The sequence below is a fragment of the Halichoerus grypus genome, chromosome 5 (assembly GCF_964656455.1).
Source record: "Halichoerus grypus chromosome 5, mHalGry1.hap1.1, whole genome shotgun sequence".
NCBI classification, from domain to species: domain Eukaryota; kingdom Metazoa; phylum Chordata; class Mammalia; order Carnivora; family Phocidae; genus Halichoerus; species Halichoerus grypus.
In genome coordinates, this window is record NC_135716.1 from 36,734,157 (window position 1) to 36,746,729 (window position 12,573).

Consider the following 12,573-nt stretch of genomic DNA (forward strand, 5'->3'; position numbering starts at 1 on the left):
TTGTGTACCTATATGTAAGTCGTTCTTCATTTTTCTCTTTTCTTTTCCCCAACAGTCTATTCCTCACTCTCTTCTTACACCTTTGTCATCCATTTACAGTTTGTACTTGGCTCTATCTCAGGTCCACCAGCATTGATCATGGACTTGTTTAAACACACAGGTGGCATTGAGAATTGAAGATGCTCATGCTAGCAGTGAGGTCACAGAACTGGCACTGCCCAAAGGCACAGACATAAATGTGCCCTGCTTGGTCCCTTCTGCCCCCTTCTCTGTTCTTCTGTGGTTCACTTTTGAGGCAACTGATTTAACCCATCCGCATGTGCCCATTGGCCCACGACACTGATTACACACACCAGCTGTGGCTTGGCTCCTCATTGAAGGGTTCCGGGTATCGGTGCCACCACAGAAAAGTTCACCCACAAGTACCAGCTTTTAAGTTTAAATTAGAGTCTCTGTTTCCTTTTGAACATTTCCTGTTACGTTTAAAAAAAAAGCTACAACAAAATAACAGAAAAACAATGTTAGATCAAGTGGTTTTAATCTTGGCGTAAATGACCAGTAATAAGAGATTATGATGATCACTTAATAATAAAGAGTGGTGATGAATTTCACAAAGGTCATTTATAAATGGTAAACCAAACTTCACACTTTTACCACAAAATATGAAAATAATCCCTGGGACCCATGACAGGGTTATTAATTTTCCTTTTCCCTTTCTTTCACTCCGTGAGAAGCTAGCCTATGGGACATCATCCTCTCCTTTCTGTTTTTTCATCAGGAAACATGCTAAATACCTTCCTTGGGATGAAATGAATCTTGTTTTATGTATCACCACACACATACACCCAGGGCCACAGAGAACACTCAGAGTTCATGTAAACTAGATACTTATACAATTCAAATCTGGTATAAATGGCAACAGAAAGTGCATTAAGGAATGTGTTACTCTCCTTCCTAGTGGACTACTAATGTACTGTTGGATAAAATTACTACATGTAAAAACTATAAAGAACTATCTTCTTAGTGTTGGAGAAGGCCTAGTGATTTTGTGACATTTTGTCTCGGTGTGTATCTGCACGTGTGTGTGTGTGCATACTGCAAATATGACGATATGCTTACATTTGTTCTAGCTGGCGAATACATAGGTGTTTGATGTGTTACCCTTTATATTTTCTGAACTGTTCATTTCCCCCCTAAATTTCCAAAAATAATATGGAGAGAAGAAAAAAATTAAGAAATATGCTGTGGAAGTGTAAGATTTTAAATGGTCACTTAAACTTTTAAAGTATGAATATTATTAAAGTTACTCAAACACTTATCAGGTCATTTTTTAAATCTTTTAACTTTGAAATGATAATAGGCTTTTAGAGCAAAGTTGATATTCTTCACTCAGCTTCCCTTAAGGTTAACAACTTACGTAAGCTATAGTATGATTCTCGAAAGCCAGTAAATTAACCTCAGTACTCCTAACTAATTTATGGACCTTATTTGAATTTCACATTACTCCCCGCATGTCCTTTTCCTGTTCCAGGATCCAACCCAGGACACCACATTGCATTTAGCAATTGTGTGCTCAGGTCATTTTGACCAAGTATATAACCTCTTCTACTTCTTTCCATTCAACAGAATGCTTTTCTGCCTGATTTTTCCATTGGCCTCTTTCAAAAATCTGTGTTTATATTTTTAATTTCAGCCCTAACAAACTAATGGCAGATATTTAATTAAACTAAATGAGGTGTAACAACATTGAGAAGCAATTTCAGAAACAACTGGTATGATAAACAGAAATAATCTTGCTTGGTTTGCATACTGACATACTTTTCATTGAGTGTAAAAATTAGGTCAAGGAACAAGTAGTTTCATGACCTTTAAAATACTCCTTCGGAAGACTAATAAATGCAAACCACTTGTTTTGGAGAATGTTTACAAAATGCTGCCAGCCCTACATCGTCAGTCTCTACTAGACATTTGGTAAGGCTCCTATTCTCTACATGCTGACTGCGCAAAATGCAATCTGAATCAGGGCTTCTGTATGTCATGAGCAAGAGTACTCAGTGATGACATGTGCTAGCAAAACACATCCAGGTATTTTTTTATACAGCTGGAAATAATCTAAGGCTACTAGAAAATCAGCAAGCATGGGTTAGATACATCTACAGGTCAATCTGCATAACAGTGAAGCATCTGGGTGCCTCAAAAAACAAGGAAGAAAACAATTTTTATAAGGATCTATGAAGAGATGGTCCATAAAGAGATGACCATAAATAACCAGATGGCCAGAAAAAATTTTTCTAAGTATGGTTCATAAAGAGATTAGAACTCTTCTCATTTCTAGTTCCTTCAACTAATTATGTTAAAGTACATAAAAAATGGTATTTGGGTATTTTAACCATGAACAAAATAAACAAACCTTGCTCCACCCCCCAACAGAATATGTAAGTTGATCAGATTGTATTTAATTACATTCTGCCTATATATTTGTTACCTATTAATATAGTAAACTAAAATATAGCATAAGATTAATATATGGAACAGAACATAACAAAGCTGTCAGAGAACTACATGTATGTTGAAAGGGATGCTGGTGCTCTTGAACAAACTTACTACAAAGTCTAGCCATCAAAATGAGAGCCCAACTGGGTGGTCCCCTTGCTAACATGTATCCCATCCCATCTGATGATTTGTCATGGGTGGGGTTTCCAATCCCCATGTACTCTCACCCAGTCCTCACTGATGAATAAAAGCCTCCCTCCCAACCCCCACCGCTCTAACCCAAACCTCTTCTTCTGACCATAATAAAATGACAAGTAACAAGAACGGGACTTTTTTTTTTCTTTCACATAAATAAAGGGGGAATTACTCATCAAAGACAAAAATGTCTACGAGTTAGCTATTTTTACTTGGCCTTTGTCTGGGAGAGGTATTTTCTGAGAAATGTTTTAGAACTCAGATTCTAGAAACATTGAACTAAAAATACCAAAGGGTAATGGAGGATAAGTTTTGCCTCTTTCTTCCTCTCCAACTGCCACCATGCTCACTGTTTTCACAGTTGTGTCAGTTTATTAGAAAAATAAAACTTGATTGGACCATGTGGCCATGTTTTTTTTTTTTTTTTTTTTTTTAAGCTGACTGGCAGATCTGACCGTGCATACTGGAAAGTGTACGGCAACCTTCTTACGGAGGAAAGAACAACAGTAAATACACACTTCAAAAGTTTCTTAGAGGAATACAGTAGCTGGTTAATTTAATTACATGAGGAAACTGCTGTGAATCAATTTTTTTTTTAAAGTAAGTTACATGGATGGAAGAATTGGTATAAACTTACTCAAAGAGTGTTGAAAGCAAAATGACTTGCTTAATAATTTACTACAGCCGCTTAGAAATTGGTCTTGATCTGCATAGTTAGGTGTTTTAAGACTGGTAATAACAGACCAATCAAAAGCCAGGAGACGTGTTACAGTCCTCACTCCATCTCAGAATATCCCCGGGCAAATCACTTAATCTTTCACCTTAGCTCAAGGGGGGAGTTAGGACTAGTTCAGTGGGCCTCAACCCAGGGTTCTTTGACCTGAGAGAGTTCCACATAATAATGGTGGTTCATGAGGTATTTTCAATATTTCAAAGAGCCCTGGGGCGCCTGGGTGGCTCAGTCGGGTAAGCGTCTGCCTTCGGCTCAGGTCATGATCCCAGGGTCCTGGGATGGAGCCCTGCGTCGGGCTCCCTGCTCAGCGGGAAGTCTGCTTCTCCCTCTCCCACTCCCCCTGCTTGTGTTCCCTCTCTCGCTGTCTCTTTCTCGGTCAAATAAATAAATAAAATCTTCAAAAAAAAATATTTCAAAGAGCCCGAAAGAAATCATGAATCTATCTGAAACAGGCTCGGAGGTGCAGTAAACTTTTCTTTTTGGTTACAGTCATATCGAGTTGGTGTAGTTATGTTAGCTATCTCATCCTAAATGCAATGTGTTTGGATCATGAGATCTATGAGAGAAAAAGATAAAAAAGGGTTCTTGATAAAGAAAAGGATGATCTGTAAGATAACTTTCAACTTGAAAATTTAGTGATCTATGACTTCAGCATTCATGTGGTACTGGGAGAGGGAAGCGGGGGAAGATACAAAAAAGACCAATATTTATTGAGGAATTTAATAAATCTGTGCCAAGGAATGTGTAGGGTACTCTGAGTACATTATCTCACTTAATCCTTTCAACAGGCCTGTGAATTAAGTATTTTTTGCCTTCATTTTGGAAATGAGCTGTGTTGTAACTTTTACCACCATCAACTGCCAGTAAGCAGCAAGGCTAGGATTCGGATTCTGTCTGCCTCCTTCCAGCACCAGGTTGCTCTATAAAATCTACTGCTATTAGCTCTTAGTAATTTCATTTCTCCAGTTGGCAACAGGGTTGTGAATAAATGCTTTTTCCTGTCCCCAGCTGTCTTGCATGGCCTCGGTATGTTATGCCAATACAGCCTACAGGTCCAGAGGCCCAGCCAGAGAGTAATAGAACATCTAAGATATGTTCTCAGTCACTCATCACTGACGACGTTGCTTTGCCAGAAATTTTCCTAGCAAATAGCCTACTCATGGCTTATGTGGATGAGAGGGCAATTTGCTGTGACCACAGGCAAAACTAAATGCCGTCACAAATTCAGTAGAGCGGGGGAGAGAGATTTACTCCTAATCTTCTCTTTTTCCACAGTCCCAGCACGGGGGGGGGGGGTGTGTGTGTGTGTGGCTACAACAATTCTTGTCCATTTCACCTAATACTAACCTATAAGGTGCTACCATTAAGATGCAGAGGAGAAGCTACTGAGATCTCCAGTGCTTAACTACTAGGACTGGAAACTTTCTTCTCTAACAGCACTTTGCAGTGAGATATCTTTACGTCAACTGATAGCATTTTTGTTGTCTCAAAGGCCCTTTTTTCTCCTGCCCATGGAACATTGTTTTAAATAGGTGTATGTGGGAAATTTTTATCCAGTTGCCCTTCCCCCTTCCCAAATGTATCTAAAACTAGAGAAATCGTTCTTTATCATACCTTCGTTAAAACTAGGAGAAGAAATAAAAAGCATTTTTTTTTTATAGTACTTAAGATACACAAAGTCCACTGCAATGGGACACAATTCTAAAATATCTAACCTAAGGCCAACAGTTTTCTAGTAGTCTAGATTAAGTTTAGAATTTGGTAACTAAAAACAATAGGAAGAAATAGACCAATGTAGCTAGAGACAAGATTGAAGGTGGATATACTTGGAAGAGTATAATTGTAGTGGATTTCTCATTAGAAGGGAGTGAGTCCTCTGAAGACTTCACATTGCCCAAGAGAACCATATTTACACAATTAACAATTCTTTTGTTAGAAAAAAAGCTTTCATTATTGCATGTGGACACATGTGGGCTGTGTAAAAAATATAAAAGATGTGTAACACACGGTAAACAGAAAGTAATGATCTTAAACAGGCCAAATCCTTGAACTCGTCATTAATAAATGTCTCTCCTGCATTCAGCTACCCGGGCTGCTGGGAGCCTGTTTTCTTCAAGTACTTCAAACACTGAAATCCAGGAACATTTATTATTTTAATCCATTACAGGCAGTGCTTGATTTAACTTTATTGGTTGTGGTGGTGGTAGTGGTTATAAGTGGGGGTACAGCAATGTTCTTTTACACATCATTTCAAAAGGGCTTAATTATATTTTATAGTTTGGGCCAGGAATTCTGCTTGTTTTTTGTCTAACAAGGTTCAAATGGAGTTCAGGTCGATGATGAATCAGAAGAAAAAGTCAGAGATGGTTATCTCTCGGAGATGAGCTCATCTCCCTCTACGAAAGGCTGGGCAGGTACACGATGTTCACTACACCAGAGCACATGACAGTGCTCAACATCCGAAGTTGGTTGCTTATTAGTTGATTTTTAACACATTAGAAATTCAACCCAGCAGTTATCTTCTTCATTTCTAAAGTAACTATCCTATGTATTTTAAAGGTTTCCCATTGGAATCCAAAGGAGCTATAGTAACCACCTAGCACTAAAACAAAAAATGTATGTGAAGAATAATAATCACATAACAGACATTTTTTAAAAATGCACAAAGCTTTTAAAACAGAAAAATTTAAGTATCCCAAATGAAAGATGGAGAAGACTGTATTAATATAATTTGGTTAAACAAAAGAGTAAGTAACCGTGTAAACGTGTCTGAACAGCATTTATCTCCCAGTGTTCTGTTTTGTTTTTTTTAAACATCAAACATTCTTAATCTGTTACCTCTCTTTCTAAGGGTGTGAAGAAAGATCTAAGATAATAGTATTAATGTTGCCTATTATTATCCAAAATTCCAGCTAATTATATATTATTGTATGTAACAATTACAACAAGGAGAATAAAATTTGCATGGTGGGATTTCTTCTCCACTGCATGCGATTTCTGACAAGAGGACAAGAGAATTACTCCCCAAGAGAGCATCTTATCCATTTATGGTTTTTATTTCCCACAATATTAGAGAAATAATACGAAACATTATTTTGAAAAAAAGTAATGAGAATTTTACTTTTTTCTCCTTATTTCCCATTTAATTTTTAGAACTTCGTATTCTACTTCTTTTGAATGTCTCAATAGTCCATCAGTATATACAGAAAAATATCACAGTTGAAAAGAATCCGTAATCTATAGATAATTTAAGAGTAAAACGAGAGGGACATGCCAGTTCATCAGTAGCAACTTTGAACCTTGTTATAAAGTAATAAGAGGGAATCTGACCAGGATTAATAGTGGTACTCAGTTGTGAGGTGAGGGGTGTCAGGTTTCACGGACTCTGGGCCATCTGTTCTGCCTGCCTCCATTTTACTTCTGCAAAACTATAAACGCACCTCTACCTCAGGGACTATAGAAAGGCATTAGAATTCTTCTGCTTTTCATTATCACAAGATTCAGTAACTCATTTCATTGTCAAGATAATCCCCTTTTACTCTTTCTTTTGCGCTTGCGGGGTATGCCAAAATGACAAATAAAATCCCAGATGTTACAGACCCAATGAGGTCTCCACCTTTCCTTGAGTGTTGGGTTTAAGCTACTTGGGACATAGTGTCAAAAATGACAGGACCCTGATGCCCACACCCAATATTCATTAAGGTTTGTTAGTGATTTGTATAGCTGTCTACAAGCTGTTCTTCCATTTCAATCCTCGGTGGCAGCTTGAAAGTTAAGTTTGTCCTCTGGCTTTAACTGTCAAAGAATTCATTTCCTATTGTTCAGACATTGGAAAGAGAAGCTGTTTCTTTCTAAAAGTAATGAAAGTCTTTGGGGTGTTGCAAATGGCTGGCTATTGCGACATATTATTTTAGGTAGTCATATCTAATTTAATGTTTTATTTCCCCTTAGGCTTACTTGCGTTTCTGCCGCATCCAACAGCTATGACAACGCCTTAAGAGATTTTCCTCAGGAGATCCAGTTAACTATGGAATGAAAAGCTGGAGCTCCACTTTAGATCAATTAATGACCAGGTTTCACTTTTCAGTACATGAAAAGGAACTTTAGGTTCTTTACATTTTATGGGTCTTGAATTCAGTGAACATGAGAAGAGGCATTCCTCTATGTGAAAAATAACGTGGCTATGCTGTCTTTCTCTCTATTTTTGTTTATACACACAGATAAGTGCATCTGGATGACAGAGGCCGGGGTAGTGAAAGTTATTTAAACGACAGCTCTTTGACCAGAAGGAGCTCAACTCACTGTTTTCTGCCACGGATGACAAGTCCCCTAAGTGCCTATGGATAGAGGATCCTTGCAACTTTTCCCCAAATTCTGACTAAAATGTAAACCAAGATGGCCTCACTTAGGCTCTTCTCCCAACCCTTTGTGCCACTGAACTTGTTCATATCCCATTTCCCTTTTCCTTATCTACATGGAGCCCGCTAATCTAAGCGTCCCTGAGCAAGAGCGAGGCAGCCTAAAGAATAGCCATTTCACAGCCTGAATCGTGTACCCTCATTTGCCAAAATCTAAGGAGTGCTGCCCTAATAGAGCCATAATTTACTCTGACAAGGGGAGCTAAAGTCTGCAGCTCACTCCCCACCCTGCCTATGGAAAATGCTACACTGCGTTCACAATTTATAGCTACATACTTATGGTTTCTCCAAAACGACATACTTCAAACGACAAAAAAAAAGACTGTATTATGTGTGTAGGTGGGGGGAAGGGCGTTGTTTTTAAAAAGAACACACTATAGAATGGGATGGATTTAATAGAGAGCAAAAGAAATACTATCAGCCTTAAAATGTTTCAGAAAATAAGATAGAATCTCTAAATGAGATTCATTTTGTTATTTTTTTTTCAGTATTGTATGCCAACTGAAAAAAATCTAAGCATTACGTCTACTAAAATCAGAACTTCAGAGCCATTTTACCAAAGACATATGGGAGAACATAAGTATTCTAGCAGAAATACGAGTTAGGTTATTATAAGTCACTGTTACATTAGCATCTGCAGAGTAGAAGTAGGAAAAAAATCAAGTCCCTTGAAACTCTCATAGTTTAGGGTCACAGGATAGTACAGAAGGCTAAGAAGAACTTGCGGATTTCTTTTCTTTTTTAAATTGAAAATATTTAACCATTTCATTTTGTTTCAAATGATGAGAACATTTCAGTGAATAATTTGTACATATTTTGTTGCAAAAACCAGTAAACGAATAGGAAAACGTCCTAGATTTAAGTGTATTGTCAATGTCTTGGGAAGAAGATTAACTTTCCCCTTTCATGCTTTTATTATTCCTTTTCCCCATACTCTTCCCATAAGCTTATGGCAGTTTAGATGATAAAAAATACAATCCTTAGACGAACTCAAATATTTTTTGTACCTTTCAGAAGTGAGGAAACATGCCTACAACACATTCCCCATTGTGTTTCTCTAAATTTTACTTAGAACATAAGATTCCTCTGGCATTACAAATCTATTTCAGCTCCTAAATTAAAACTCATCTGGAAAGGACTGTTTTACCCTGTTTATATAACATTGTCACATAAAGAGTGTTAAAAAAAATATTTCACTAAAAATAGCTTGCGTAAGTTAGGGATTAGAGTCGTTTCTGCTGCTATAATTGTTCCTTTGTAGTTTTTTCCATGATGTTTTTGCAGTGTTTTTGACTGTGTTTATTAAAGTCAGCACATCAAAAAGGATCAAAGAGAAAGTGAGTGAGAACCAAAGAAACCCCAAGTGTGTTGTCTCATTGGGGAGTTATGCAGATTTGCATAAACAAGTGCAAATTGTTGAGGTTTTAATGAAAATTTTCTACAATTATTTTTTCTGAAGTCATTCTATACAATAACACGTGTACAGCAGACGGCCATACTGCACCAAGGCAACGCTCCTTCTTCTCTCTCTGTTTAATAGTACGTCTGAGATGACTACTTTTGTCACTGTGCTCAATTTGGTTCAGCAAATAATTTGAAAAGTGCAGCTGCTGCAGATGGTCACAATAGTTATATAAACTGTAAAATCAAAGACACAGTTAGGTATTTCTGTATTAGATTCAAACTATAAAAATCTGACATTAACTCTGTTGAGCTCAAAGATATACTATAAAAAAGTTTAGTTCAATGCAGAACGATGTCGCTTGCATAATAAGAAAAGAAACATAACTACTGGTAGGAGGGTTTTTTTTGGGTGGGGGGTGGTGAGGGATACTTTTTACCACTCATCAAAAATATACCTTGCATGTATATTTGAGTATATTTCATCCAGGTTGCAAAGCATGGCTTTTTAAGATATTCAACTATATAATGAAATTAATGTTCAAAGCTTAAAAAATGGTACTTGGCTTTTAAAAAGTTTTGCTCAGCTATACATTAATTTTTGAAAAATATGTAATAATCTCTCAATTATAATTTCCCAGAAATCAGCCATCAGCAATAACTAGAACTTAACACAATCTTATTTTATTTGATTATAATTAGTGATTATTTTGCTAACGTTATCTTCTTAAACTGAGCATGCTGCTGCATGAAGGAGAAATGTAGAGAACAGATTTGGCATTCGTTATATGTTCTCATAATAAAATTGTTCCTATTAAATAGCTAACTTCAATTTGATTTGATTTGTTGACACAAGTAACTACTTGAGAACGTTTGTTGGACGCTACACATTAGACTTGTATAAAGAATGTCTTTGTAGGAGCTATAGTTTCTATTTCTGTGTTTAGCTAGATTGAAGGGCATAATTGTAAAAGAGATAGGGGTATGTAGTTTTTCCAGTATGAAGGGGAAAAAAAAAAAACAAGTTACAAAAGCAGAATGAGTCCACGATCTTGTGGAGCTCAGTGAGAGGATTTTAACGACATTATAGAGATGTTTACTGAGGACAGATACTATTAAAAGTGGGTAAAATATGAGTAGCAAACGAATAAAACAAGACAGAAAAGGACCCGGAATTGAGGACAGTCCATTTAAATTCTTTCCCTCTGTTTGCGTCCTAACCTTTCCCTGCTGTGATGAAGGTACAACTGGAAAGGCGTGGGAACCGGCCAGTGTCGTCTGGGTTGCAATCTATTTGTGGATAAATCAGACACTGTAGCCTCCAGTGCTTCACAGTCTTTCATGTCCCACGGACCTTACATTTTTCATTTCGAACTTTTAAGACAATAAAAAAAATACAGTGCTTTTAGCTGGCTTGGTCACAAATATTTCTGGTGAGAAAGAAATAAATCATCTACTTTTTGGCCTAAAACTCATACTTCTCAACCATAAAACTTTTCCTTTATCTCTTAAACTACTGTGCCCAAACTGACTATATGGAACTAAGTTCCAGGGAGTCTCCAGCTGCTACTTACCTACTTTTTAGTAAGCAACTAAGTTGCATAGAGTTTCAGGATTTACTTTATCCCCTACACTATCCCTCTAGCCCCAATTCTTTCCTGCAAATTAAAGTGGAAAAAAAATGTTTCCTTTTTGCTACTTTTACTTTTCAAAGTATAATTTCTGGCACTGTGCCCTGAACTCCTACAGTAGCAGGTTCTATGATTGAAAACTGTTACTTCCCACCTGTACCTTGCCTTTTCTCTTCCCCTCTTCCCATTCCTTCTGCCTACCCTTTTCCAGTGTGAAAAAGCACATTAACACTTCAGTCATGGTAACAAAGGAGAAAAATGGGGACGTCATTGCTGGTTAATTTCTCACCTCTGCACCCATCAATGCCATCCAGTTTGCAGGGTCCTCACCACCCTCTGCTAGGCTAGGCCCTGAAGCGTAGCTTTCGTCTGCCAGGTCCTGCCGGCTCGGTCAGTGGCGCTGTCCTTACCAAGTTGAACCCTGGTTTTTCTTACACTTTGTGTAGCATACTTGCCACCTGAACAATTTCCCTCTTTTTAAATAAATTGTTACCAGTGACTTAATACAGGGCATCAGAATCATCTGTAGAGCTTTTGGAACACAGATTTCTGGGCTCCATGCCCAGAGTTGTTGATTCAGTAGGTCGGGGGGAGGGTCTGAACCCTGGCATTTCTAACCAGTTTCTAGGTGATGCTGATGCTGTTGGTTCTGAGACCACGCTTCGAGAAGCACTGCACTAAGGGTTCACAAAACTTGATACTCCACGGTTCCACTAAGCTATTTTAGGTAAAAAGGAATTTAGAAGTGGATGATTTTACAGACATTTGTAGGAACATGCCCGAAGAGATGGATACCAACAATTTCATTTAGGCTGTTAAAATATTTAGGTTCAAAGGATTTGTTATAAAATTACCTCTTAAAATAAGGTCACAAATCAGAAATGTCCCCATCTGTAATGGGCCTTAAAACTTTTAACCTCTACATAATATGAATCTTCAAAATTATGCATTTTCAGATGCAAACAAATCATATTATTATCTTCCTCTCCCCCTTTCTGTGACTTACCAGGTACTTTTTGTGCTGCTTTGACATTAAAGCTTCCACTGAGGGTTGATAAAGATGCTAATAGGCACGGTTTACTAGGATGGGGGACAGTTTCCATGGAGACCACAATCTGAGTAGTATGGACAGAAATTTTTTGAAAGCAAGAAACAGTTCTCCACATGTTTTCTTGAAATGGAATCTTCTGTGCTCCATCACCGTGAACCTTAGGTTTCGACAACTTTCCGCGGTAACATTTTGAGGCTGGAAACTCATCCTTATTCAGCGTGGTATCCGATGGGGCTGAAGTCTCTTTGCTGTGTGCACTTCTTATCTTCTTTAATAAATTGTTTATCTGATCCAACTTGGTAAAACTCAGGTTTGCTTTCAAAGGCTTTGATATGTTCAAGTTGATGTCTGCTATAGAATTGAAAAAGATAAGAAAAGTACTGAAGCTCTGTCATTGAATATATAAGCCCTTACTTCCCTGTCGAGCTCCTATTTAAGTCTCCCTACACTTGTACGGTGGACTCATTAGGATGCCAGGTGTTATAATTCTTTTACTCATCACCTAACTGATCTTTCCATGTAGTTACTTGAAGGAACACTTTCCCTGGACTACTTACATGCCTACCTTCCTGTCTCAATCCATGTGACTGTTCTGACAGAGTGAAGGCCATGCATGGACATCTATTTCAGCCCTCCCACTCTGAGACAAAC

General features: G+C 37.7%; 1 protein-coding gene across 3 annotated transcripts in view; it reads right to left on the reverse strand.

The window, feature by feature from the left end:
* The window catches only part of VPS13B (vacuolar protein sorting 13 homolog B), a 741,629-nt gene that overhangs the window by 151,284 nt on the left and 577,772 nt on the right, over positions 1 to 12,573 (reverse strand). For all 3 annotated transcript variants that reach the window (XM_078072177.1, XM_078072178.1, XM_078072179.1), the window contains one exon: positions 11,878 to 12,273. In XM_078072177.1, coding sequence (XP_077928303.1) covers positions 11,878 to 12,273 — 396 coding nt within the window. The remainder of the gene's footprint in view (positions 1 to 11,877; positions 12,274 to 12,573) is intronic.